At 48.5% G+C, this 26,914-nt stretch overlaps 2 protein-coding genes across 5 annotated transcripts; one reads left to right on the forward strand and one right to left on the reverse strand.

Annotated features, from left to right (window-relative positions):
* Positions 1 to 1,427: 1,427 nt before the first annotated feature.
* Positions 1,428 to 26,649, reverse strand: LOC120985025 (alpha-1,3-mannosyl-glycoprotein 2-beta-N-acetylglucosaminyltransferase-like). 4 transcript variants are annotated; one of them, XM_040413473.1, is made up of 5 exons: positions 26,543 to 26,622; positions 19,329 to 19,434; positions 16,379 to 16,451; positions 4,141 to 5,013; positions 1,428 to 2,439 (listed from the first exon to the last, which is right to left on the reverse strand). In XM_040413473.1, exons 4-5 carry the CDS (start codon positions 4,732 to 4,734, stop codon positions 1,687 to 1,689), a joined length of 1,347 nt encoding a protein of 448 aa, XP_040269407.1. In that variant the 5' UTR covers positions 4,735 to 5,013; positions 16,379 to 16,451; positions 19,329 to 19,434; positions 26,543 to 26,622; the 3' UTR covers positions 1,428 to 1,686. The 4 variants fall into 4 exon arrangements, with proteins under 4 accessions (XP_040269407.1, XP_040269406.1, XP_040269405.1 ...); XM_040413472.1 differs by lacking the exon at positions 19,329 to 19,434 and having other exon boundaries at positions 26,543 to 26,649; XM_040413471.1 differs by lacking the exons at positions 16,379 to 16,451; positions 19,329 to 19,434; positions 26,543 to 26,622 and adding an exon at positions 9,848 to 10,054.
* Positions 11,192 to 12,082, forward strand: LOC120985024 (serine-rich adhesin for platelets-like). Its single transcript, XM_040413469.1, has one exon. It carries the CDS (start codon positions 11,192 to 11,194, stop codon positions 12,080 to 12,082), a length of 891 nt encoding a protein of 296 aa, XP_040269403.1.
* Positions 26,650 to 26,914: the final 265 nt, after the last annotated feature.

Raw genomic sequence — 26,914 nt, forward strand, 5'->3', positions numbered from 1 at the left:
ATCGTCACCTCCTCTGTCCATCCGCCCCCCTGAATCATTCTTTCTCCAGCCTGCTGCAGAATTTGCATGTATTTTACATATGAGGCGTTTACTATGCTAAGTAGCATAGTGCTCTGCCTCCTTCATTGAGAAGAAAGCGCACTGCCCGGTGATGTCACAGGACCAGAGGGGCGGGGTTTAGCGTCATGTGTTGCCACCTAGTTTCCGCCCCTCAGTGCGCTCTGCATAATCACTGAGCGCACTGAGGCTGACGGTGACGTCACCGGGCTCCCTGGGAAGCGGAAGCAGAGGCTTCGCTCTGCAGTAAGGGACCCGGTACGTCACTGAATCTTTGAAAAGCGGCACTTCCGGCAGAGGATTTATGACATGAAAACGGGGCATTAGAAAGGTCTGGCACAGGTAGGACAGGAATGTATGTGATATTTATGTGCTTGGTGTTCACTTGTAGCAATGTTCCCAATCCTGGACAACCCCTTTAAGGGGGTTTTCCAGGCTCCTGATATTGATGACCCATTCTCAGGATAGGTCATCATTATCTGATCAGTAGAGGTCTAACACCCCACATGCCCACTGAGCATCGGTTTCCTGCAGCCAACAGCGCCAAAACTAGCACTTTGAATGGAGACGTGCTTCCGGCTACGTCCAAAGTGCTAGTTCCTATGCCGGAGGTTGCAGGAAAAAGTGGGGTGTGAGGTGTCAGGCCCCCCACTGATGGAATATTGAAGACCTAAGGATAGGTTGTCAATCTCAGGAGCCTAGAAAATTCATTTGACACCATTTCATTCAACCTTCTGAGGCCGATCGGATGCTGGCGAGGGTTTGAGAGACAGCAGCTTGCCCTACACAACATCAGAATACAAGGCAAATAATACAAAAATACGGGTTAGAACACTTGAATTTGTACATTCAAAATTTTTATATGCAAAAAAAAAAAACACAATCATATACACACACTGTATATGTGCAAAGGCATCCATGTCGCAGTTTGCCTCTAGGACTCATTTTGGCTACAAAGGTCACTTTATTGAGGTGAATTAATAAAACGGAAGGAGCCTAGAGAACACAAGCTCCTCCTCGATGCCAGGAACCGTGGTTGGCGGAGATTATCCCTTCCTGAGTGCGTAGGTGTAGATTTGTGTCACCAGTGTTCCCGAGGTCCCCAAACTGCTGGTCATCTTTATGACAGTTCAAAGTGGTTTGTGAATTCCTTCATATATTTTCTGCACCGCTATTCCAGAAGCTCGCTTATATGGCGTCATGTATACCACATCTTCCACAACCCAAGAGCTTCTTAAGGGCTCACGCACACGAACGTATTTTCTTTCCGTGTCCGTTCAGTGTTTTTTTTGCGGACTTTAATGGGTCCGCAAAAAAATCTGAAGTTACTCCGTATGCATTCCGTTTTCGCATTTCCGTAATGCGGACAATAATAGGACAGGACTGTTCTATTAGAGGCCAGCTGTTCCGTTTCGCAAAATATGGAATGCACACGGACGTCATTCATATTTTTTGCGGATCCGTTTACGGTTGTGTGCATGAGCCCTAGTGGTGCATACATCTCATAGTAAGTAGCACCTAAACATATTGGACCCTCTGAATCTCTCAGAGAAAAATAAACTTTTATTCAGTCACGCTTTTGTTTTTCCTGATAGTCACGTGTCTCCCTAAACGTGGAGAAACAAGACTTTATGTCCATGATGGATCATACCCTCCCCAGTTTTGAGGAGGTGCCAAAAACACCCTTCTACCCCTATGAGTAAAAGATACAACTCCCATGTAAGCTACACGGGCCACCCCTGACTTCAGGTCATCCATTACACCAAAGACCCTAGCCATGGCCTTGAAAGTGTCTCTAGTTGTATATTCCACCCTTGCCGTCCTCCCGCCAGGCACATTCCCACGAAGAACATCTTCTGCCCGAACTTTAGGTGCCCCATAAACTTGCTCCACAAACCAGGGGTCATAACTTTCTTTTAAAAGGTATGAAAGGTCTATTTTTGTAAAGGCCACAGGGTCCTGGTTCAGTTTGATGAATCTCAGATGTTGGTCAAAAAACTGACCCTGGCTGACACCTTTCCTTCCAAATGTTCTAGTGCGAGGCAGCTCTGGTCTCACACATACCCTACCAAGTCTCTGCTCAGGTCGCCTGACCCAGTCATCCCAGAAGGCTGCCGGCCACTTAGGCTCAAGTTCTTCCCATAACTCCCGAAGTAGCAACCACCCCAGGCCTGGGAAAAAGTCAGAACGGTGAAGGATGGAGCTACCCTTGGTTTCCACCAGCGCCTCCTTCCCATTGTCATTCCAGGCGGAGACGCACCACAGGGTGGGATCTCTACGGAGAAGGTAATGTGTACTTAGGAAATATTCATAGAAGTCTGGAGCCACTTCCAGATCATCTTCTACTACAATGGCAGACTTGTAACCCATGACCCTGAAGACCTGAAAAAGAAAAGAAAGGTATGTGGTTACACACGGTTCACTTTTTAGAGGAGTTAGACCAAAGGGTCAATTCACACCATTTTTTAAATGTACATTGGCGATATATGTCGGGAAGATTCCAGAGGAACACCTCAGACCAAGGGGCACATCGTTTTCTGTTTGGGGGCCACATTGTCAGACTGAACCAATGACAAGGGCCGAAAATAAAATTTAAAGCGGTATTAACTGAAATATTGTATTTATGGCATATTGAACATGCGGTATATACTATTAGGGTCCATTCACACGTCAGGAAGTTCGTTCCGCAATTTTCGTGACCAACATTCATTTCTATGGGGCAGCACGATGTGCTGCCGGATCCGGAATTGTGGATCCGCACTGCCCGGTCCACAATTTCGTTCCCGAAAAAAATAGAACATGTCCTATTCTTGTCCGCAATTGCGGACAAGAATAGGCATTTTCTATTAAGTGCCGGCGATGTGCGGTCCGCAAAATGCGGAACGCACATTGCCGATGTCCGCGTTTTGCGGATCCGCAAAACACACATGGACGTGTGAATGGACCCTTATAATGTCTAGGTACAGTTCCAGGATTTCCATCTAATGGGAGAATACATTAAAAATGTATGTGAGCAGCTACAAGACAGACATACATGTGGTTGGGGGCGGCACAGAATCGTATCAAGGGCCACATGTGGCCACCAGGCTGTGCACCCCTGCTATAGACATATGCAACTGTGTAGCCAAACAGAGGAATATGTCACCCACAGTCTCCCATATTAAAGAAAAAAATTGCTAAAAACTCCATACACCATAGTAAAAGTTTGGACGAGAGAGAATTGGTCACTTCACTGGTGAAAGATCCACGGAATGTAATTATATCAATGCACAAATGAGTTAAAAAGGAAATAAATACACAAAGCTTTTGGTTTAAAAAAAAAAAAAAAAAAACTCCAAGAACACAGAATTGTTTTTTCTTAAAAGGGGATGTCCAGACTCTCGTGTTCCGGCTCCTGGGCTGTCTTCACTGGTCTTCCAGTCCTTGTCCGTCAGTTTTTGCACATATGGAGTCACGTGCACTACAGCCAATGTCTGGCCTCAGCGGACACAGCATATGACCCTGCAGCGACATGCCACCGGTGAGGTCAGTCATTGGTGCGGAAGCTAGCAGATGGGGCCTGGAGGACCAGTGAGCTAGAACCGAGCAGGGGGCATGGATTTGACCACAGGTACAGCTGACTGCAGTGAAGATTAAAAAAATATTTCCACTTAAGTGTCATAATACATTGTGTACATGAGATATGTTACTAATACGTCATAATCTGTATTATACTTCAGAGCTGCACTCACAATTCTTCAAGTTTCAGAACTATTTACTGCAAAAATGAGTATCATGCTGTGGTACGTGTAATTTGCATTACGGGAATGGTTGGCATTATACAGCAAACAGATGTAGGATTACGGAGGTTCAGCTAAATTGTCATAGTGGAGTCTGTCAATACGTTTATAGCAATCAGCAGAATGGTGAATGAAGCTCCGATTGACATATTTCCTTCCAAATATTCCAGTGCACGGAAGCTATGGGCTCGCACATCCCCATCACTGTACACTGGTAGAGAAGGCGTTCTCTTTACGGAAGGTAAGGCCTGGAAAGAAAAAGCTCAGTAATTTAACGAGTTACATATCCAACATCTGGACTCACCTGGTTGAGTGCCCATCGATAGTGCCTGGAGATTTTATAATAGCCCTGAAACTTCCTATGTTCTGGGGGAGCTGGCACCTCGGAGAGGTCAGGTTGACTGATGTGAGTGATAGCATCCCCATAGGAGTCAATAACTCTTGCAGTTTCAGCATGGCCACAGTCCTGGCTTACAATGATGGGAAACTGCTCGGCTGAGGGCCGGTACTTGAGCAGGGAGTCCAGGCACTTCCTGACTGAGGGTCGGTCACATGCTACGACAAGAACTGGAATGATGGTTGACTGCGAGTCAGAGGCTACAGGCGTTGGAGATGGAAAAGAGGCATTGGAGAGCCGCTGCGGCAGCTCAGGTCCATGAGCAGCATTTTGCGGAGCAGGACGCCGGTTAAGCAGTCCGCTATAGTGGTGGATCTGTTGGAGAAGTCCCTTCTGTTTCTCTAACTCAGCTTCTGCTTCTTCAGCCAGTCGGATTACATGTGCTGTAAGGTCGGATGCGTCGGGAGCCTTTGGGCGGTTCATGAGGTAGAGTAGAAGAATGGCATTCCATGAGATAAATAGGGCCGCCCCCCAGGCCGCCACGCTAACCTTGCGCGGCATTCCCCTGGGGGGTCCCGAGAGGTGTGGGTTAGCTCTCGAAGCGATGGACCAGCAGTGCTCAAAGCACAGAAGGATGAAGATCTGATGTTTCCACTACCCTTAGTTCATGGCCTGTTGGGTCTACACAGCCGAGCACGATGGTCGAACAGTCTATAGGTGAATAACACTGAAGACAGCGGATTAACAAAGGGGTCTTCCCAAACATAACACAGAGGACATAATCATAGGTGCAAAAGTAGATGAATCGCCTTCAGAAATGGGAACCACTCTTCCACCAGCCTGCAGGAAAAACGTGAAGATGTCAGGACAGAAGTTCTACAGGTTACAAGTCAGACGACAAGTTTACAAGGAAGACATGTCACTCTAGTAAGTATGGAGCATGAAGGCAGCATTACAATGGCCATAAATGTTGATTGCTGGCCAAAACTAACTGCAGGATTTCAAGGCGAGGATGACATTTACAAATCAGCCAAGCAAAAGTGTAGAGCAGTAATTTAACGAGTAAGCTGGGCTTTGACTGAGGCACGAAGCATTTTCTGCTTTATGTCTCCAAGACCTAAACATTTCTCGTAGACTGAAGGCTGCCTAATCCACAGACTTTTGATGGTCCCAGCCTACCAAGGCCATGAGACACTAGCATGTAACGTTACAATTTGCCGTCACATCTTTCTAACGTTATCTGGCGGTCACAGTCCCGAAACGAACAGAACATGGAATTGAGTAATGCGGCTGCAGTAATTGGCAGGTATGTGGAGTCAACAACCCCGGGGTTTCTGATCTTCTCACATGTAAATCATAGATATTCTTAATGAGGGTTTTGTGGAAATGATGCAAACATTGACCAAGGAGCTGCCAGGAGGGAGGAGGAAGCTCCAAGAAAAGCTTCTGCACTACATCTAATGACATACGCATATGGCGAGGTCACGGCACAAGAAGATTTTCAGTTGAAAATGGAAATTGGAGATCGAGCGCCCACTCAACTCTCCACCAAACAGCACAATTTTACACGGGCCGATTTTGCAGGCAATTGTCGGGAAGGAATGCACCTGCTAGCCAGTGGAGGACAGAGCTACATTTACATGCAACCATCTCCTCCACAGTATGGGAAGGAGCAGTCGCTAATGCCATCGCTCGTCACCATACAGACTCATTGTGTGCCGGCAGCAGATGCTTTTTACACAGCACAATCTGCTGCCTGCAAATTACAATTTTTGTGACTGCATGAAGGATGCAATTACCCGATGAATGAGCGTTTCGCTCGTTCATTGGGTAAGTGGCAACACCATCAGACCGCCCAATAATCACTAACGAGCATTCCTACGAACACTTGTTAGCGATCGTCTGGCCAAGAATCGAACCATGTAAAGGGCCTTCAGGCTAGGGCTAAAGAGAAATTTTGGTTGCAACACACAACCACCCCGCTGTGGTGGTTTCCAACATCTGTCAAGCTGCATGAGCTGTCTGGGAAATAGTCTAAATTTTGAAAATTCACTATATAAAAACTGGCAAAATAAATGCGGCATAATGTACCTCACCGCCGAGGTTCTTAATGGATGGCTAAAATCCAAAGAAAATGAAAACCACAACAATGGCTGGATCCAAGTAGGTGACTGTAAATGTTCCTGTAATAAAATAGACCACCCAAGTACAGAGGTTTTTCTACCTTCAGTCATGAAGAAATGCCACGTGGTGAGCTCTGCAGGCGGACTATAGCATATCACCAGCTACATCTGTATCTCGCCACCTGCCAGCTTCCTGACATTGTTGACTTTAGGGACTATCCCTCCGCCTCACCCATTTCCTGACCCTACTCTCCCCCCTTCGCATCTCAGATTAATGCCTGCCTGTTCTAATACCGGATTAAAATGTTTTAAATAGCCAATTAACCAGATTAAAGAAGAGTAAAACGGCAGCGGAAAAATCAGGAACCTGCGCTCTACTAGATCGTCACGGAGAGAAGGTTATCATGTCAATTACTTGAGGTAATCAGTTCTCTCCACAAGTGCTAGGAAGTTACAACCCTCAGCGTATCCCATTACAACCAAACCATACAGGGAGGGGTATGGAGGTTGTATTCATATTCCTGACTTTGAGATCTTTCATATAAAACAAAAAGCAAGCAAAGTCGAAGGAAAACCACCAAGAACGGACAACTGCTTTACATGGCCACATACATTAGATGTTGGCCAACTGCACCAATTTCGGCAGGACAATTTGAACATCCTTACTTCTACAAACCCTCTATATTAGCCTTTAACACTGTTGGTTTGCTGTACGCCACATGTCAAAAGTTTTCATACAAATCATTTGGAAAGTCTTTAGACCCGGTCACATTTTGTTATGTTGCGGACTTGTGCTAAAATCACAATCACCCATCAATCTGCACTAAATACCCCATAATAATGAAGCTAAGGGCTTATGCACACGACCGTATGCCCTCCGAGACATACTGTCCATGAGCGCGCCATATGTCCCGGAGCGGCATACATCGTACGCACTTATATGATATTATGAGTGTGGGACAATAGCCCCGGGGGCGGCCCGATGCGCACAGCATCATAGTAACCTATGATGCTGTGCGCACGATGTATGCCGCTCCGGGACATATGGCCCACTCACGGACCATATGTCTCGGAGGACATACGGTCGTGTGCATGAGCCCTAAAACAGAATTTTAGTAATTTTTGCAAATTTATTAAAAAAGGAACAACTAAATTTTCTCATGGACATTAGTATTCAAACCCTTTGCTATGATACTTGAAATTTAGCTTCGGGGGCCTCCAATTTGTCTTGATCAACTTTGAGATGTTTCTACACCTTGATTGGAGCCACCTGTGGTAAATTCAGGTGATTGAACATGATTTGGAGAGACACAGCCCTGTCTATATAAAAAGGTCTCACAGGTGACAATGCATATCAGAGGAAAAACCAAGCCATGGGAAGGAAAGAACTGCCTGTAGAGCTCAGAGACAGGATTGCGTGGAGGCACAGATCTGGAGAAGGGGACGAAAAATGTCTGCTGCACTGAAAGTTCCCAGGAGCACAGTGGCCTCCATAATTTTTGAATGGAAGAAGTTTGGAACAACTTGGTAAGGGGTCCTTGGTAAGAGGTGAGCAAGAACCCAATGGTCACTCTGGCTGTCCACAAATGGCCCCCCATACAAACTGCTCTGCAGAGAAGAATGGCAGAAAATCCCCAAATCCAGGTCTGCAACCCTTGTGGCATCATCCCCAAGAAGACTGGAGGCTGTAATCACTAGGCCTAAGTCCTGATGAGTAAGGGGTCTGAATACTTTGGTCAATGCAAGATTTTAGTTTTTTCTTTTCAATAAATTAGAAAAAAAGATTTCTAACATTCTGTCTTCACTTGTATAGAATAGGGCAGTCTACACAGTACAAAAACGTATGACACGCAGGAGCCTATGTGTGATGGGTGCTACCGCATGCCTATACAGTGGTGCCAGATGTATACACTGGGAAATCCTCCCGACATACACTAAATCTCCAGTGGACATTGCGAATCCCAACATAAACGTGATCCGATTCGGTCATGCGACGGCACAGTCCCATGTCGGGAACTGATCCCGTTTTTTGCCACTCGCACGGGGCAAACGTGTTTGGACAAGTCCGGATTGCGGGAAATTATCACTGCAGAAAACAGAGTGTGACATGTCGGTCCACTGAACTAGTGTGCTGCCTAAGCAAGCCACTCATCGAGGGGGACCCTAACTATACTTAAAGGGGCTATTCAGGATAGGGTTAATTCGGGTATCGAACTTTCGATACTTTTAGCCCGGTATCGATACGATACTGGGATTTCTCTTTTATCTATTCTAGGCTGCATCAGAGAATATGGAGCGCGCTGCTCTCAGCAGCACCGGGGAGAAGGAAGCAGTCTCTATCCCTCCCCCCTGTGCTGCCTCCAATGAGAGCGCAGAGGGGCGGGGCTGTGGCCACCAATGATAACTAACGTTTAATACATTACAAATGCCGCCACCCTGCCTCTGACAGGGCGCTGCGACCAGTGGCAGTTAACCCCTCAGGTGCAGCACCTGAGGGGTTAATTACCGCTGGTCGCAGTGCCCTGTCAGAGGCAGGGTGCCGTCAATGTGATTCTGCTGCCGGCTGTATTTGTATTTTTAAACTTTAATTATCATTGGTGCCGCAGCCCCCCCCTCCACAGTATTAAAAACATTGGTGTTGCAGTGCGCCCTCCCCCCGCCCCTTGTCCCCCTCAAAAATAGGATAGGACTGTTCGATTATGGGCCGGACGTTCCATAAAATGCGGAACGCACACGGCTTTTTTGGGCATTTTTTTCGCGTGGTATCGAATATCGCAATACTTTATGGTATCGAAACAACCCTAGTTCAGGATTAGTGATGAAGCGTCTGTTTCTCTTCCTCCTGAAAGCAGCGCTCTCTTCCACAAGGACCATTTCTGGTATTGAAATATTCAAACGAAGGAGGACGAACTGCAAACTTTCTGGAGGAGTTGACCCCTTCTTTCTTTCTTTCTTTCTTATCCCAGGGCAACTCTCTTAAACTCTCCGCGGTGCCAGCAACGGGCAACTATCTGGTGGCAGATTCCATCTAAAGTCTGTGGCCAGATTGGAGCTAACCCATTAAAAAAAAAAAAAAAGTCTGAAATCCTAAACTGTTGCCCTCAACGCAAAGATTTTTCTTACTTTCTACCCCCCGCCCCCAAAAAAATAAAAAATAACTGGACTTAACCAGAAAAAATTTTTAACAAATATTTCACCCCCGTGGGATAAGGTGGGTACGTCCATAAGAACGACATACGCTTGGTCAGATCACTTGTATGATCAGATTTAACCCCTCGTATACACAAAAAATCTCAGCACTTCTGACAGACTGAAGCCTCTGGCGGGCATGTTGGTACTTACAGGTCACCATTTATGACATGATTGCTATACAGATGGTGGCAGTGAGAAAGCAAAGGCAAATCTAAGAGGAAACGTAAATGTTCAAGGCGCCTAAATAAGAGACAGATCCTCGAAGAAAAAAAAAAGTAATGAGAGAGAAAAAAAAAAGAAAGAGAGGGAGAGAGACAGCCGGTAAAGGGCAGTTAAGAGAGAACACAATATAATCCGACCTGTCGATCTCGCTCTGCTCGGGAACTTCTTTTACAACTTTCCAAACTTTTTCTCCTCTGGTTCGAGCGTCTCGCCTTCGTCCTTTCCTATCGCTGACAAGGTCCCCCTTCCCCTGTACAGCTGCCCCTCTCTCTCGCTCTCTCTCTCACACAGACTGCATGGCTTCTTCCTGCTTGCTTCAGGAAGTCAGCTGAAAAAGCATTAGATTACAGGCACGGTCCCACATGAAAGAGACAGCCCTAGGAAGGCGGGTTCTCTCATTATCCACTCCAAGACAGACACGCACAAGCTGAGTCACATGCAAAACAAAACTATTCAAACCCGGTCATAGGAGGGTGTGCGGAACATAGCAGAGCTGACCCGGTTACATCTGAGCACTTGCATTACCGCTACAATTCACCCTTAATGCTCTGCACTCTGTCCAGCCCCCGCTACCTCACTACTCCCAGATTTAGGGAATAACCCATGTACTTCCCCCCCTTTCTGCCCTACCATTAGTCCTGCCTGAAGCGACACTTTAAAAATGGCCAATTAAGGGGCCACTAAAACTATAACTCCCAGCATGCTCTATTTGCATGCTGGGAGTTGTAGTTTCACGGTAGCTGCAGTGCCGACCCCAGCTATAAGCAGAGCGGCTGATATCAGCCTTCATTGCCTTGATGATCAGAGAGGCTTCAGGGTCAGTGTCCCTTTAAAGTGGCTCTGTACTTTCAGTAAACTTTTCATAGGCCTTAGGGACATTAAAAGTTTTAAATCGGTGGGGGTCTGAGCACGGAGACCCCCAGCGATCTCTAGAACAAGGGGAGAGAAATGCTCGCTTAGCGCCTTCTGTCTCCTTGCTGCTGGGCAGGAAGCGAGACAGACTCGATAGAAACGTTACTGAAAGTACAGGGCCACGTGTGACTGACAAAGTACAGGGCCACGTGTGACTGACAAAGTACAGGGCCACGTGTGACTGACAAAGTCCCCCGTGCTGACATTTTTAGGATTTTTTTACATTACTTCTGATTAAAGATGAGTGAGTCGATTCTACTGGTTCTGAATTTGTCCCAAATTTCCTAAAAAGTTTGGATTTTAACAAACCCAAATTCGGACGAATCTCTACTTCCGATTTAGACCCTGTTCACATCTGCGTCGTAGCTACAGACATGAACGGAAACCGCAGCGCAGAACCGGATCCGTCGCATGACAAATGAGCAACAAATCCTACCTGCTTATAATGGGGTCAATCAGGTCCCGCTCCGTCAATTTTACACCACAACAAACCCCTCTGAAGGGCCTGAAGGACCCGATAGTAAGTTAATGGAGTCCATGAACGAGTCCATGTCCACACTGACCCCACAATGCATCATACTTTTCATTTAGGATGGAAACCGCCTCCGAGATGTGAACAAGCCTTAGACTGGGTAAGTGGAGAGAGTGCCCTCCAATACTATGGAGAATCGCGTACCGCCAGTGCCAGCACCTCCAATACGGATACCGCCAGTGCCAGCACCTCCAATACGGATACCGCCAGTGCCAGCACCTCCAATACGGATACCGCCAGTGCCAGCACCTCCAATACGGATACCGCCAGTGCCAGCACCTCCAATACGGATACCGCCAGTACCACCACCTCCAATACGGATACCGCCAGTACCACCACCTCCAATACGGATACCGCCAGTACCACCACCTCCAATACGGATACCACCAGTGCCACCACCTCCAATACGGATACCGCCAGTACCACCACCTCCAATACGGATACCGCCAGTGCCAGCACCTCCAATACGGATACCGCCAGTACCACCACCTCCAATACGGATACCGCCAGTACCACCACCTCCAATACGGATACCGCCAGTACCACCACCTCCAATACGGATACCACCAGTGCCACCACCTCCAATAGGGATACCGCCAGTACCACCACCTCCAATACGGATACCGCCAGTGCCAGCACCTCCAATACGGATACCGCCAGTGCCAGCACCTCCAATACGGATACCGCCAGTGCCACCACCTCCAATACGGATACCGCCAGTACCACCACCTCCAATACGGATACCGCCAGTACCACCACCTCCAATACGGATACCACCAGTGCCACCACCTCCAATAGGGATACCGCCAGTACCACCACCTCCAATACGGATACCGCCAGTGCCAGCACCTCCAATAGGGATACCGCCAGTACCACCACCTCCAATACGGATACCGCCAGAACCCCCACGCTTGTAGCATATGCCTGAGATACCGCATGTCAGGAGGATTTCCCAACATCCCTCTGTAATGGATACCTTCGATGTTTGTCACTGTCCAGTCATACATCCCACCACAGCTCCCACGTCACTGTAGCCTAAAGCCCCTTTCACACGAGCGAGTTTTCCGCGCGGGTGCAATGCCTGACGTGAACGCATAGCACCCGCACTGAATCCTGACCCATTCATTTCAATGGGTCTGTGTACATGAGTGTTGTTTTTTTCACGCATCAGTTCTGCGTTGCGTGAAAAATCGCAGCCTGTTCTATATTCTGCGTTTTTCACGCAGCCCTGGCCCCATAGAAGTGACTGGAGCTTCAGTAAAAAACACACTGCATCTAGAAACAAGTGCGGGTGCGATACGTTTTTCACGGATGGTTGCTAGGAGATGTTGTTTGTAAACCTTCAGTTTTTTTATCACGCGCGTGGAAAAACGCATTGCACCGGCACGGAAAAAAACTGAACAACTGAACGCAATCGCAGACAAAACTGACTGAACTTGCTTGCAAAATGGTGCGAGTTTCACTGAAGGCACCCGGAGTCGATCCGTCACGCTCTTGTTAAAGAGGCCTAACAAGGTCAAAGGCTAGGAAAGTGTTAAAACAATAACCCCTCTGCTCCAGTACCCGCCGCTGTGATCCCCCCCCCCCCAGCCGGGCTTTGTTTACATGACTCAAGAGTACGCTGCAAATGTGACCGCTGCAGCCAATCAGTGGCCTCAGCAGTTTTGTGTTGTATTTCCCTGAGACCAGTGACTGGCTGCAGCAGGCACGTGCTGGCAGGGCCGGAGCAGCGGGGGTTTGAGCACATCAATGTAACAACTACTTTTAATATTATTAGTACCTTCTCCGCCTTTGCATTTATATTACTGTATGGGACATTGAAGGCACAATTGTCACCAAACTGTGTGCCCTAAACCTCCCGTCCGAACAAGCAGTAACTCCCTGACGGCTGTGCAGAGCGGGGAAGCCTGTCAATGCTCTGGCAACGCACTGGAGCCAGTATTTCTAGTCTGACCACTGCCCAGAACCAGTTCAGTAACTGCACTAATAATAATGACACTGTACAGACACGGAGTGATGCACCTTCAGAGCTTCAAAGATGGGGGAGGGGACAATGTAGATTTCATAGCAACTGTATGCGAATCCCTCCTCCCCCACTCCTTCTCAAGTGTCAGTTTTCACTGTGGTTCTGGCATTATCTTCATGAACCAGCAAGAAAAGCCTAATCACTCCCAAAGAAAGCAATGCATCTTGTAGTAGAAAAAATTAAAAAATAAAATCTGTATTTAAAGGGCAAGGACATGTACCGTATTTTTCACCCTTATAAGGACACACTCCTCCCCCCAATACAACCCCCCCCAAAGTGGGGGGGAAATGTCACAGCAGCTTATGGGGCGAATACTAATGAGCACTGCCATTATGGAAAGAAGCATATTCGGATGGAAGCATGCCCCATTTGTCCGTGTCCATTGCAGTCTGTGCACGGCCGGACTGGCCATAGACCCTACAGGGAAATCTCCCAGTGGACCGATGTCCAGAGGAACGTCCAAGCCTTCCTCTTGGCTGCCAGTCAGGTACTTAAAGGGGTCGTCTCCCCTCAGCAAATAGTATCTATCATGTAGAGACAGTTAATACAAGGCACTTACTAATGTATAGTGATTGTCCATATTGCCTCCTTTGCTGCCTGGATTCATTTTCCCCATCACATTATACACTGCTCGTTTCCATGGTTACGACCACCTTGCAATCCATCAGTGGTGGACGTGCTTGCACACTTTAGGAAGTGGCAGAGACTGCGGCAGCGCACATAGGCTGGTGCTTTGTTTTTTTACAGTGTTCAAGCACGACCACGCTGATGGATTACAGAAACCATGGAAACGAGCAGTGTATAATCTGATGGAAAAATGAATCCAGGCAGCGAAGGAGACAATATGGACAATCACAATACATTAGGAAGTGCCTTGTATTAACTTCCTCTACATGATAAGTGACATTTGCTGAAGGGAGAGGACCCCTTTAAAGATCTCATGCTCTCAGCATTAGGCTCCATTCACACGTCCGCAATTACGTTCCGCATTTTGCGGAACAGAATTGCGGACCCATTCATTTCTATGGGGCAGCACGATGTGCTGCCCGGATCCGGAATTGCAGATCTCCGACCATTTCTATGAGAATGCCGGCGAGGTGCGGTCCGCAAAACACACACGGACATGTGAATGGACCCTAAATCAAGTACTTATGCACCTGGCCATTGGTGCAGGTCCCTCCTGAACTTAACTGTATCACATCCTCAGAACCATGATACAGTGTCACACTGTGGCGGGGCGGCAGTATATTGTGCCGCACTGTGGTATTTGGTTCTGCTGGGGCGGTATATTGTGCCGCACTGTGGTGTTTGGTTCTGCTGGGGCAGTATATTGTGCTGCACTGTGGTATTTGGTTCTGCTGGGGCAGTATATTGTGCCGCACTGTGGTGTTTGGTTCTGCTGTGGCAGTATATTGTGCCGCACTGTGGTGTTTGGTTCTGCTGGGGCAGTATATTGTGCCGCACTGTGGTGTTTGGTTCTGCTGGGGCAGTATATTGTGCCGCACTGTGGTGTTTGGTTCTGCTGGGGCGGTATATTGTGCCGCACTGTGGTGTTTGGTTCTGCTGGGGCAGTATATTGTGCCGCACTGTGGTATTTGGTTCTGCTGGGGCAGTATATTGTGCCGCACTGTGGTATTTGGTTCTGCTGGGGCGGTATATTGTGCCGCACTGTGGTATCTGGTTCTGCTGTGGCAGTATATTGTGCTGCACTGTGGCATTTGGTTCTGCTGGGGCAGTATATTGTGCTGCACTGTGGCATTTGGTTCTGCTGGGGCAGTATATTGTGCCGCACTGTGGTATTTGGTTCTGCTGGGGCAGTATATTGTGCCGCACTGTGGTATCTGGTTCTGCTGGGGCAGTATATTGTGCCGCACTGTGGTATTTGGTTCTGCTGGGGCAGTATATTGTGCCGCACTGTGGTATTTGGTTCTGCTGGGGCGGTATATTGTGCCGCACTGTGGTATCTGGTTCTGCTGGGGCGGTATATTGTGCCGCACTGTGGTATCTGGTTCTGCTGGGGCGGTATATTGTGCTGCACTGTGGTATTTGGTTCTGCACTATAGTATTGCTGGCCCCATCTACTTCTGTTGTCCCTCCTTCTGTCAGTTTGGGACCATCCACAACATGAGGCCACTTTAAGTTCCCAGCTCGCCCCCGAGTCTATGGGTCCATGAAAAACACGGACGTCATCCATGTTTAAGAAGAGCTGTTCTCTGAGCAGCGTCCGTCGAGGGCAAGAAACGAACACATGGACCAAACACGGATTCTTCACGGATGTGTGAATGAGGCCTTACTGACATCAGAATGAATGAGTAGAAACCCCCTTTAAGAGGAGACAACATGGCGGCGCCGCCGCTTTACGCTGGGTTATAGCCCCACCATGACGGCTGAGTGGTCGGCAATCGGGCCCTGTCTGGAACCTGAGCAGAGCCGCCCCGAGACTCCTGGAGACAAAGGAGCGGCTTCCCCTGCAGCAACTACTCCCATCATGTGCAGATGATGAGCCGCCTCCGCATCGGACATGTCTGGCCTCATCCAAAGGTGAAGTATTAAAGTCCATCCTGGTTACTGATTGAGTCAGCGCGCGACTTGTCCTCAGCAATGTGCCGTAAACGCAGCTTCCATTTTATGGGCTTGTGCATAAGGGCGCATTCACACGACCGTATAAATGGATGCGCATCCGTTCCGCAATTTTAGGGGTGGGGACCCCATTCATTTCAACAGGGCCACAAAAGATCCGGACAGCACACAGCGCCTGCTGTCCGCATCCGTTGTTACATGGCCCCGCAAAAAATATGGAGCATGTCCTATTCTTGTTCGCGGTTGCGGACAGGAATAGGCATTCTCTATATAGCGCTGGCCATGCGCATCTGCAAACACAGCCGGCATCCGTAGTTTGCAGACCGCAAAACCCTTACGGTCGTGTGAATGCTCCTGCTGAAAGGTCGGGTGAATCTAAGGATTTTGGCGGGACCACTCCTGTTCCTGCCGCCCTACTGAGAACACACGCGGGCTCAGCCCCTGCGGGGTCAGGAGTACCAGCCGTGTGAGCATTCCGCCATCTACAGGGCACGTCCACCTCAAGGAGGCCAAGCGCACAGGCCAGGTCACAGGGACCATTGTACAATGAGGGATAATGAGTACGGGGCCCGAGGGAGGGGCAGAGATTTATATATATATCATACACGGCGGTCTCACTTGCCCCAGAGCTCCATCATCTCCTTGCCCGCGTCTCCGACCACGTTCCTTCATCTTACGGTCATAGCGAGGCCTGCAGGAAAAAGAACCAAAATCAATTAGTACAAAAAAATAATAAAAAAAATAAAAAAAATTAAAATCACATCAAATAGACAAAAAAACACTGACAGCCGATTGGCTCATGTGCGTGGGGGGAGGGGCCAGTAAGGTCACACACACAAAAGGGGAAAAGGAAAGCGCCGATTTTCAACAGGACACCTAAAAGCTACAGTAAATATTCAGCAGTAATGTTGAGTAATGCTCTAGTCACAACCAGAGCTGCAGCCACAATAAAGCTGTACAAGACGGCAGTGCATTGTGGGAGAGCGGAGCGGTTCGGTCACACGTCTCACTGTGTGGTGCTCTATTCCCAAGTGTGAGCATGAGAGCGTAAGAAATGTAAATCTTCAAAATCTCAGCCGACCAGTTTCGTACATTACAGTCCAGTACATACGAGAAGCCGCCCCGTGTCGTGGCCTATGAACAGTCCTTCCATTGTTCCCCTAGAATCACGCAGTGACCTGGATACACCCCGATCCGGTTTGTCTTCCAAAACCGCATGCAAATATCACCGGGGAGAAGCGATACGGCCGCTTGTATCGCTGGGGACTGCTGCCGAACGAGCAACGTATAGAGAGACCCTACTCATCAGTATAAGGGTCCATTCACACGTCCGCAAGTGTTTCGCGGACCACACATCGCTGGCACTGTCATGGAAATGCCTTTTCTTGTCAGTGTCTGAGGACAATAGGACATGTTCTATTCTTTTGCGTGGCCGAGGAACGGAACACTGTGTGCTGTCCCTATCTTTTGCGGCCCCATTGAAAATGAATTTTGCGGAACAGATGCGGACGTGTGAATGGACCCTTAGAGCTCATTCACACAACCGTATGAAGGAGTCCGCATCTGCAATTTCACAGAACGGGGCCGGCGCTGTCCACATCAGTAGTTCCATTCTGCGCTCCGCAAAAAAATATAAAGCATGTCCTACTCTTGTCCGCAATTTTCTATCAAAGTGGCGGCCATGTGCGGTCCGCAAATTGCGGAACGCACATGGGCTGGTATGAAGTGTTTTGCAAATCGGTCGTGTGCTCTAATACAGAGTAACTAGTGATCTTTAGTTGTTTTGAGTTTTATACTCCAGTCACATCCAAAGCAGCATTCAAAAGATATGGGGGGGGGGGGGGGGGAGCCCTCGACAGCCAGACATGTGGACGAACAGCTCAGCTGTCGCAGTGAAATAATGATCTGAGCTCCCGCAATGCACTGAAGTTGGCAAGATTCTAAGTGCAGCTCTGGATGTGCCTGGAGTACACGCATGCAGAAACTGGGGCTTGTTGACAAGGACCTTAAGATAGGGTGAAGTTATTATTGCCGACCTGTCCTCAGCATCTGATTGGTGGGGGACCTTGTCGATCAGCTGTATGACAAGGCTGCGGTGCTCCAGCGAGTGCTGCGGCCTTCTCATAGCTTACCAAGCACAGCGCCGCCCAGTGGATGGTGGCTGTGCTAAGTATTGCAGTCCAGGCCATGTGAACGATGAATATGACGTCACTGGCACTCACCGGGAATGCTGCAGTCTCTACAAAAACAGCTTATGGCGAGAGTGCTGGGAGAAGGACCCCCCACCGAACAGATACAGGGTAGGTCATCACCGAACAGATACAGGGTAGGTCAAAGTTAAACATCTGAACAAACCCTTAAGGCTCCATTCACACGTCCGCAAAATGTGTCCGCATCCTTTCCGCAATTTTGCGGAAAGGGTGCGGACCCATTCATTCTCTATGGGGACGGAATGTGCTGTCCGCACTTCCGCATCCGTGCTTCCGTTTCCGCAAAAAAATAGAACATGTCCTATTCTTGTCCGCAATTGCGGACAAGAACAGGCATATTCTATTATGTCGGCAATGTGCGGTCCGCAAAATGCGGAACGCACATTGCCGCTTTCCGTGTTTTGCGGATCCGTGACTCCGTGTTTCCGCAAAACACATTGCGGACGTGTGAATGTAGCCTTAAAAGGAAAAAAAAATAAGAAAAAAAAACTGCACAAGAATTATCATTCTCCATAAAAATAAAAATAAAAATACTGGTGAAAAATGCAATTCTCCATTCGTATTATTAATTCTCTGATGAATATTTCCCTATGTGCATTCCAATAAAGTCTGGCTGTTGCCTAGCAACAGGGGCGACAGCAAGTAGGTGACAACTCCTCTGAAGCACCATGTGCTGCACATCTGTGCAGTCATGAGCAGATCATATTCTTCGCCCTATAAGACGCACTTTTTTGTCCAGTGCGTCTCATCTTATGAGACGAATACTAACGAATGCTTTCATTATGGAGGCGCTCATTACTACAGGAGGACCGGGAAGCGGTGAACGGAGAGCCCCCCGGGCTTTGTACTCACTGCTTCCTGGTCTTCCTCGGCCGCTCTTTGACCTCACGCTGTGTGGCGTCGGGTCACAGCATAGCGCAGCAGGAAGAGCACTGGCATCTGGAGCAGGAGAGGTGCTGCTTCACATTGGGGGTCTGTTCAGAGGTCTGATTTGAGGTCTGATTTGAGGTCTGTTTAACACCGGGAGTCTGAGCTAAGGTGTGGTGAAAACATTTTATTTTTGTCCCCTCATGTTCCTCCTCTAAAACCTAGGTGTGTCTTATGGGCAGATGCGTCTTATAGGGTGAAAAAAGCTTTTTGAAACAGCTGGCATGATTTAAAAATTATTTTTTTTTGGGTGGTAGTGCTGGTGGTATAAAGAAAAACCATAAAGTAAATGGTTGCTATGGAAAGTTTTTCTTTTCAGAAGTAGCGACTACCTCAGTAGTTCTTCCTTCTACAGATCAGTTTACTATATGGCTGTGGGGAATGGAACGGGCAGGAAATCTGAATCTTCACCACAATCTCGGTAAACTCACCCGGGGGATGGGGGTCAACAAGGATTTTGCTTCCTCAACATTTCCAGCTGTTATTTTTTTGACCGTCGGGTTATCAGAAGTACAAAGAGAATTCCTGTTTGGGTTCCTGAGTACAGATAAGAAAAAATTTACAGAGATGAAAACAAAAAAAACCAACCATCCTTTCTTCCCTCCACGCATGTGAAACCAGGGTTCGCAAGTCCTGGCAAAATCAGCCGAGGTCAAGTCTAATGTCTAGGGTCAGCTTTCCAATGGATTGTCTCCTATGAATGGAACATCTGTGGCGAGTCTCCAACGACCACAAGCATAAAGTATACGGAGATCTGGGTACCGTCAGTATCTGGGGTCAGCAGACCCAATACAGATTCTGCTGCTACCACTCCATCATATTTTCTAAAAAAAAAAAAAAAAACATCATAAAAGGTTAGGCATCTAGACCAAGAAGCCTTCAAAAATCTTCCAGAAGCAATTCGGGTTTTCCAGTAATTTAGCATCAATTGCCTATCCTCAGGATAGGTCATCAATATCTGATTGGTGGGTCCAACGCCCCACACACCCACCAAGTCGGAGATGGAACTCCACAGCTCTGACCATTCCTGAAGGTGACGGAGCTGGTTACTGCAGCACTGCCCCTACTGATACGAATCTGAATCCCTTGTTCTCGAGCAAGGTAGAGTAGGGGGTCTGGCAGCGACTTATCTTGAGGGGATTTTGGTTGAACGAGATTGTTTGGCTGAGGTACCCAACGTGTACGGTCAGCCTTAGGAATAGGAAGCTTTCAAACGTTGTCTGATTTGTAGACCGTGTTTTAGGACAATATGGGATGCCATATGTCCCTCAAGATGCACATTCTTCTGGATGTCTTCCCAGACGCTCAGTCAGCGCATGGAGAGCATTACCATATGGGCATGATCTACAATGGAAAAAGCCATCAGGACAGATGGAACCCCGTCATGGTGGCCAATTAATACTGGTCAGTCAAAGGAGAACTTCCTGAAGAACATTACGTGGGAGGAAAACAAGTAATCCTAAAACTCGTTAAAACTAGTTGACAGATTAAAGTTGTAATTTGCAGGCAGGTCTTCCACCCCTGCATAGGAAGATATAACTTCACGGGGTTGTCTCATCATGACATCACAGAGGGGAGCCCCCACCCTGCACTGTACGGGCGGCTCCTGGACTGGTAGACATGAGCTGGCCTTGTTTTACAAGGATGAGCAATTATCGGAATGGACTCCAAGCAATTCTTCATGTCTCCTTTAGGGTCCATTCACACGTCCGTAACGTGTTTTGCAGATCCACAAAACACGGACAGCGGTAAATGTGTGTTCCGCATTTTTCGGACCGCACATTGCCAGCACTCATAGAATATGCCTATTGCGGACAAGAATAGGACATGTTCTATTTTTTTCGGGAACGGAATTGCGGACCCGGAAGTGCGGGACCGCAATTCCGTATCCGGGCAGCACATCATGCTGCCCCATAGAAATGAATGGGTCCGCAATTCCGTTCAGCAAAATGCGAAACGAAATTGCGGACGTGTGAATGGACCCTTAGGGTTGTAGCGGGTATCGAATCATCAATACTTTTGTACCGGTATCGACTCGATACTGGGATTTGACATTTACCGATACTAGGCTGCCCTACTGCACAGCCTAGTATCAGAGAACATGGCGCACGCTGCTCTCAGCGCGCTCTATGTTCTCCTCAGCAGCACAGGGGAGAAGGAGTCTCTACCCCCCCGTGCTACTGCTGCCAATAAGAGAGGGGCGGAGGAGGGAAGGGGCCGTGGCCACCGCACCACCAATGATGACAACTCACCCATTAATACAAATACAGGAGGCGGGTGCCGGCGGCAGAATCACATAGCCGGAACCAGACCTCTAAGACAGGGCACTGCGATCCGCGGCAGTTAACCCCTCCAGTATTTGTATTAAAAGGTTACTTATCTTCATTGGTGGTGCAGTGCACCCTCCCCCAGTACTAAAAACATTGGTGGCAGTGGCTACAGGGTCCCTTCCTCCTCATTGGTGGTGCAGTGGCAGCTTCTGATCTGAGCCCCAGCAGTGTAATCCTGGGGCTCCGATCGGTTACCATGGCAGACAGGACGCTACTGAAGCCCTCCATGGTAATCTCCCTGCTGCTGTGTGCACTATGCACAGGGCAGCAGGGAGAGTGTGAGGTCCTATTCACCCTCATAGAGCTCTATTAGGGTGTATAGGACAAGGGATGAATGAAAAGATCCCAGGTTCTAGACCCCAAGGTAGAAATGGTTATATATATATATATATATATATATATATATATATATATATATATATATATATATATATATTATAATAATAATAATAATATTTAAATCACCCTCTTTCCCAATTTGTCATACAAAATATATAAAATAAATAAACATATTACATATCGCCACACCCACAAAAGTGCGAACTATTAAAATATAAAAAATTATATCTCCTATGCTGTGAATGCCGTAGGAGAAAAAAAAAAAAAAAAAAAGCGCGATTCGCCATTTTTTGTCACCTAGTCCCACCCCCACCCCAAAAAAAAAATAAAAAAAATAAAGACTGTTCGATTATGGGCCGGACGTTCCATAAAATGCGGAATACACGCTGCTTTTTTGGCGTTTTATTTTTTTTTGCGTGGTATCAATTGGTATCGAGTATCGCAATACTTTGTTATGGTCTCAAAATCTAATCTAAATTTTGGTATCGCAACAACCCTAGTCTCCTGTAGTGGTCACGACTTCCCCAGGCAAAAAGGACTAGACAAGTTCTAAGACCAGAGGCTATAAACCGTGATGTCTCAATCCTAAATTACAGGGGCCATAACATGGACCCCTTTGTTTGTTGACATGTAGTGCAGTATGATCATCACCTATATTACATGGCAACTACATAACATCGAGGCCCAGGTCATGGGGGATTGCCCCGACTACTAGAACACAACCACCTCTCTGTTCTCCAGCTTGAGGTGCATTTGAGGGCCCAGAAGAACAGTCTCTTCCCTTCTCACAGGATGAAGGCAGAAGTATGGTTGAATACCCAACAAGACTACATCAAGATGGTTGTTAGGAGGTTAACCATATGACATCACAACTTCACATCAAGACGTTTTCTGATAGACTCGGAAAACATGGAGGTCTTCTTCCAGAAACATCACCACACCCGTCCGCTGGGATGACAACTGCAACTAAAATTTACTTTAAATTGTAAAAATGCTCTTTAAGATGTGTAGGAAGGTACAAGGGGTCGTCATTGATGGTAGGTGTCACCGAGGTTCCTGGCCTCAGTGAAGTAAGAGGCAGTATTTTCCCTTAGTATGGCTGTAAATAGCTGATCCGGGACGGCTCTTATTGGGAGTAGTCAAAGTGCTGGGTGGGCGACTACTCCCCATGTTCCAGGCTGGGTTTTGACAGCACCTGGCTATCCTTAAAAAGGCAGCTGGGCTCAGCATCAGGGAACGTCCTGTGTGTTGTGATCTGAGCCCTGTGCTGGGCTGAAAAGCTGAGACCCGTGTGTTGGGAGAACAGGCCACCTGAAGCCTGCATTCAGACTGCTGGAGGCCGGACTTTCTACTCGGTGTGAACAAAGAGTGTTTTTTTGTTTGACCTCATGTGTGAATAAACACGGACATTTGAGTTACGAACTTGTACTTTGCCTCTGTACTGCCCCCGCTTATCCCAACTACATGAGCGAATCCCCACAGATGTCAATAAACATGACTTGAGTTGGAGAATGAGGAGTATACGGAGAACGTAAAAATTTAACAAGCGGCTTCAAAGTGAGAGCAGAAAGTACAGGGAGCAGCTTTTACGGCATCTCCTCTGTAGATTTCAGAGGCCAAATCCTACTGCTGTACGGGTGTGGGGGGGGCACGGGACTGGTAAGACTGGGCTGACAGTGCCAACCGACGCATCCATGAACTCTGCCACACAAGTATAGCTCCCATCCAGAGCTCCCTCATTCTGGATCACAATAAGACCTCTGTACACCGACGTGGGCAGGGCAGTGGTCTAGAGGGAGCGAGCGAAACCCCCAACAGACAGGCCGGGTGGAGAAATGTCTGTCTAGGGCAGTTTAACCTTACAATGCTTTGCGGATTCCTGGAGTGGAGACCATCAGCGGTTGTCGCGGGATCTTGGGGTCGCGAGTCTCCTCTTCTGAAAACCCTGCATCTGCCAACATCACGTCTTTTGCCAGGTTTCCAGCATGGGCTACGGACGGGACGCAGCTTCCAGGGCTGACAGGGAAGGAATAGTTCCTCTCCCGGGCGCCAGCGCAGATGGGGTGGGCTCAGTAGATTGCGCATGCGCTAGGGAGTAGTAGTAGTAGTAGTAGTTCTAGCCTCGTCCACAGTGGGGTCCAAGAAAGAATACAAAAAGGTAACAGACTTCACACAACCGACCACTCTGTTCAAGTCGGGGGGTACGGGAGCCCCAGTTCTAGTGATCGGTGGGGGGTCCCAGCGGTAGGACCTAATAGTTAACAGGATAGGGGGAAAAAAATATAACCAGAAAACCCCGATACGTGAGAAACGGACAATGAATAGCGGGTGCCCAAAAATAAGATGTGCTATTTTTTTTTGTTTGTTTTTTTACAGCCAGATGGACCCCACTGAAATCTATGGGCCAGGTTTTAAACAGCCGTTTAGGCAGGAGTGCACCCCTCTAACAGGCGTTAAAAAAAAAAAAACAAAAAAAAAAAACAAAACTCATCTCAGGCGCGGGACCCGACGCTCCCAGCGTTGTGACGGCATTATTTCTATCCGGGGGGTGGAGGTAGAGGGACTATGGGTGCATTATTTATGTGAGAAGAGGGGTCTGTGCAGGGAGACACACGGAAGGTTCTGCAGGGTGCTCCGGACCTAAGGGACAGAGCCCGACCGGTGCACCAGAGCAGTGGGCGTAAGTGCACCATGCACAGGACACCGGGCTCTGTGGGTCACTATTACTGGCATGGCCGACGACCACTACTGTAAATGCTGGAGGCAGGGCCGATTCCGTTCACACAGCTTTCTCTATTTGGACTATCCCTTTAAGAGCAGAACAGGAAGCATCTACTTGATCCCAGCGGGGTGAGCGCTGCCCGGATAACTGTATCTGCTGCACATTTTTCGAGACCCGTCTGGTATGTACTCGCCGATGCCGTCTGGAATTTCCCCGAGCACAGGATGACCTCAGAGAGGCCACCATATGGCACCCAGACCCAGTACAGAAAAGCACGTGGCTGGATCTACCCCCATCAGACCCGTACTAGTCAGGACTAGCACTCTCATCAGTTTGGCAAGGAGAGGGAAGCGCAGACTGCAGGAAGATAAAGGCCAAGTCACAGAGGAGCAGCTAAACTAGGTGAAATTATAATGAACTCTCTGCCATGGCGATCACTAGGGCAGGATCTCTAGATGGAAACGATCTTTCTATTCAGACAGCAAGCAGAGATCTTGAAAGTGGTGAGGAATGGATATGCAATGTACATTAGAAACTTGCAGAACATTTTATTATGTAGTGACTGAAGGAGGGTAACGGCTCGTCAGAGGAAGGGGCTGAGCTGCAATACCAGGCACAGCCACAACCAGAAGTGGGGCGCTGTGCAGGAGGAACAAGGAAGCTGGAGGGTCTGATCCCCACCAGGATCCAACTGCTGTGAAACCACAACTCCCAGCATGCACACATACCTGGCTGTTATTGTAACTCCCACAGAAGTGAAAGGAGGATTCAGGGAGTTGTAGTTCGAGAACAGCTGGATGCCGGAGGTTGGGGATCAGCCCTGGAGAACCCCTTTAAGCATCCCGATTAGTCGGTAAGCCCGAGCTTGTGCAGGACACAAGTATATGGAGTTACACGTGCACTGGACGTCTGAAGTGTGGGGGTCCTACCACCGGGACCCCTGTGAGCTGCCCAGTCATGGAAGGGGTGGGGGTGGGATCTACCATAGGGGGCAGTATGATCATTTACCCCCAGGACAAGGGGGAATCCTCTACATGTAGTGGACGGAAAGCTTCACCATCATCACAGACGAGGGTTCTTTACTGTAAGAGCAGGATGGAGACCCTCACCGTTAGAGGGGCCGTCTCCTCTGAGACACTGATCGCCCATCGTTAGGACACGCCGGCAGTGACAGATCGGTGTAGGGGCCCACACTCCTCTCAGGAACGGGCCCCTGAAGTGAAGGAGACCATACTGCCCATTAACTGCTCAAATAGCTGAGCGCCGGCCGGGCTACTTCCGTCAGTCCCATAGAGGTGGCCACGATACGAGGCGCGCTGGAGACACGTCCCTACCCGACCTCCCAAGGATATGCCATCAATGTGTGAGATGAGAGAAGCACAGCCGTTGTTGGCCCGTGCCTGGACATCGGGTCCACAATAAGCGCGCGCCGGCCATTTGTGCCCATCCCCTCGAATGTGTCAGCAATCCAGAGCTGAGATGAGGCACAGAACCACTACAGAGCGCTTCCATGGGGTTTCTCTCCCCGTGCCGCAAAACATGTTCTATTTTTTTGGCGGTGCGGACGGATTACGGATCTGCACACGTCGGCCACGCGGATGGTGCAAATGGCGGTTCCCAGTGCACAGAGCAGGCGCCACAAGTTCGTCTAAATCTCATATTCATTGCTCAGATCTTACAAAAAGCCGGAAGATTTGCCATTTCTGCGTGTCCAGCATTTCCTTCCATAGTATATGGCGCCACCTGGTGTTCAGAGGTGGATAGCAACGTGCACGTCCACCTGCTGAGCTCAGTCACTGCCCACAGCCCATAGAAACCACTTTCTTCTCTGTCTCAGAAGTACATGGCAGGGAGAAGGGACTATACTGTCAGCTGCCAGAGGGGGAAGGAGACTGATCCTGCTCACATCCCCCTACCACCAGCACAAAAAGGGACACAAATAAAAAGAGATATACATGTATCTCAGACAACTGCCACATGCCTGATGGGGGTTGTTGTGCCTTCTTCTGGATTAACATATGTATTTCCCAATCTTTACAATGATGTATGGGACTTGTAGTCGCCCAAAGCAGGACCACAGCCATTCACACCCTACACCCCACAGGTGACATTTTTGGCTGTGAGACACTGAGCAGCAGCAGCCATGGAATCCATTCACCCACAGAAAGCCAGGATGGGGCTGATGACGTCGATGAACGCACCACAAAGCCGGGGATGGCGTCAACTGCTCGTCAGTGACGTCAGCATCACCTACCCTGGGGGGACACGTGGTCTCGTCCCCTGCCTCAGGTCCCGTGTGCCTCTCTCTTGCCTTCTTTATACCCCCACCTCCTCCCCCTCTTGTCGTTTCCACATCCGGCGGAAGCAGCTGATAGGACGCTGTCGCTATGGCAACCGCCGCTTCCAGAAGGCGACTCAGTGCGAGGGACCTGGCTTAGGGATTACGAGGGGGTGTAGACGCGGCTTTATCAGTGCCAGAGCAAACAGGTGGAACGCAGAGTCTGCTAGAGCGGTGATTGGTCAGGGTAGAGTCACGTGTAGTAATCAGGCAGCGCCATTGGTTCTGAGTCATAGCAGTGAAGAGCGTGACGATCTGTCTGCAGAGAGGAGCCATTTTACTGGCGCC

This window comes from Bufo bufo, unplaced genomic scaffold, assembly GCF_905171765.1.
Source record: "Bufo bufo unplaced genomic scaffold, aBufBuf1.1, whole genome shotgun sequence".
NCBI lineage: Eukaryota > Metazoa > Chordata > Amphibia > Anura > Bufonidae > Bufo > Bufo bufo.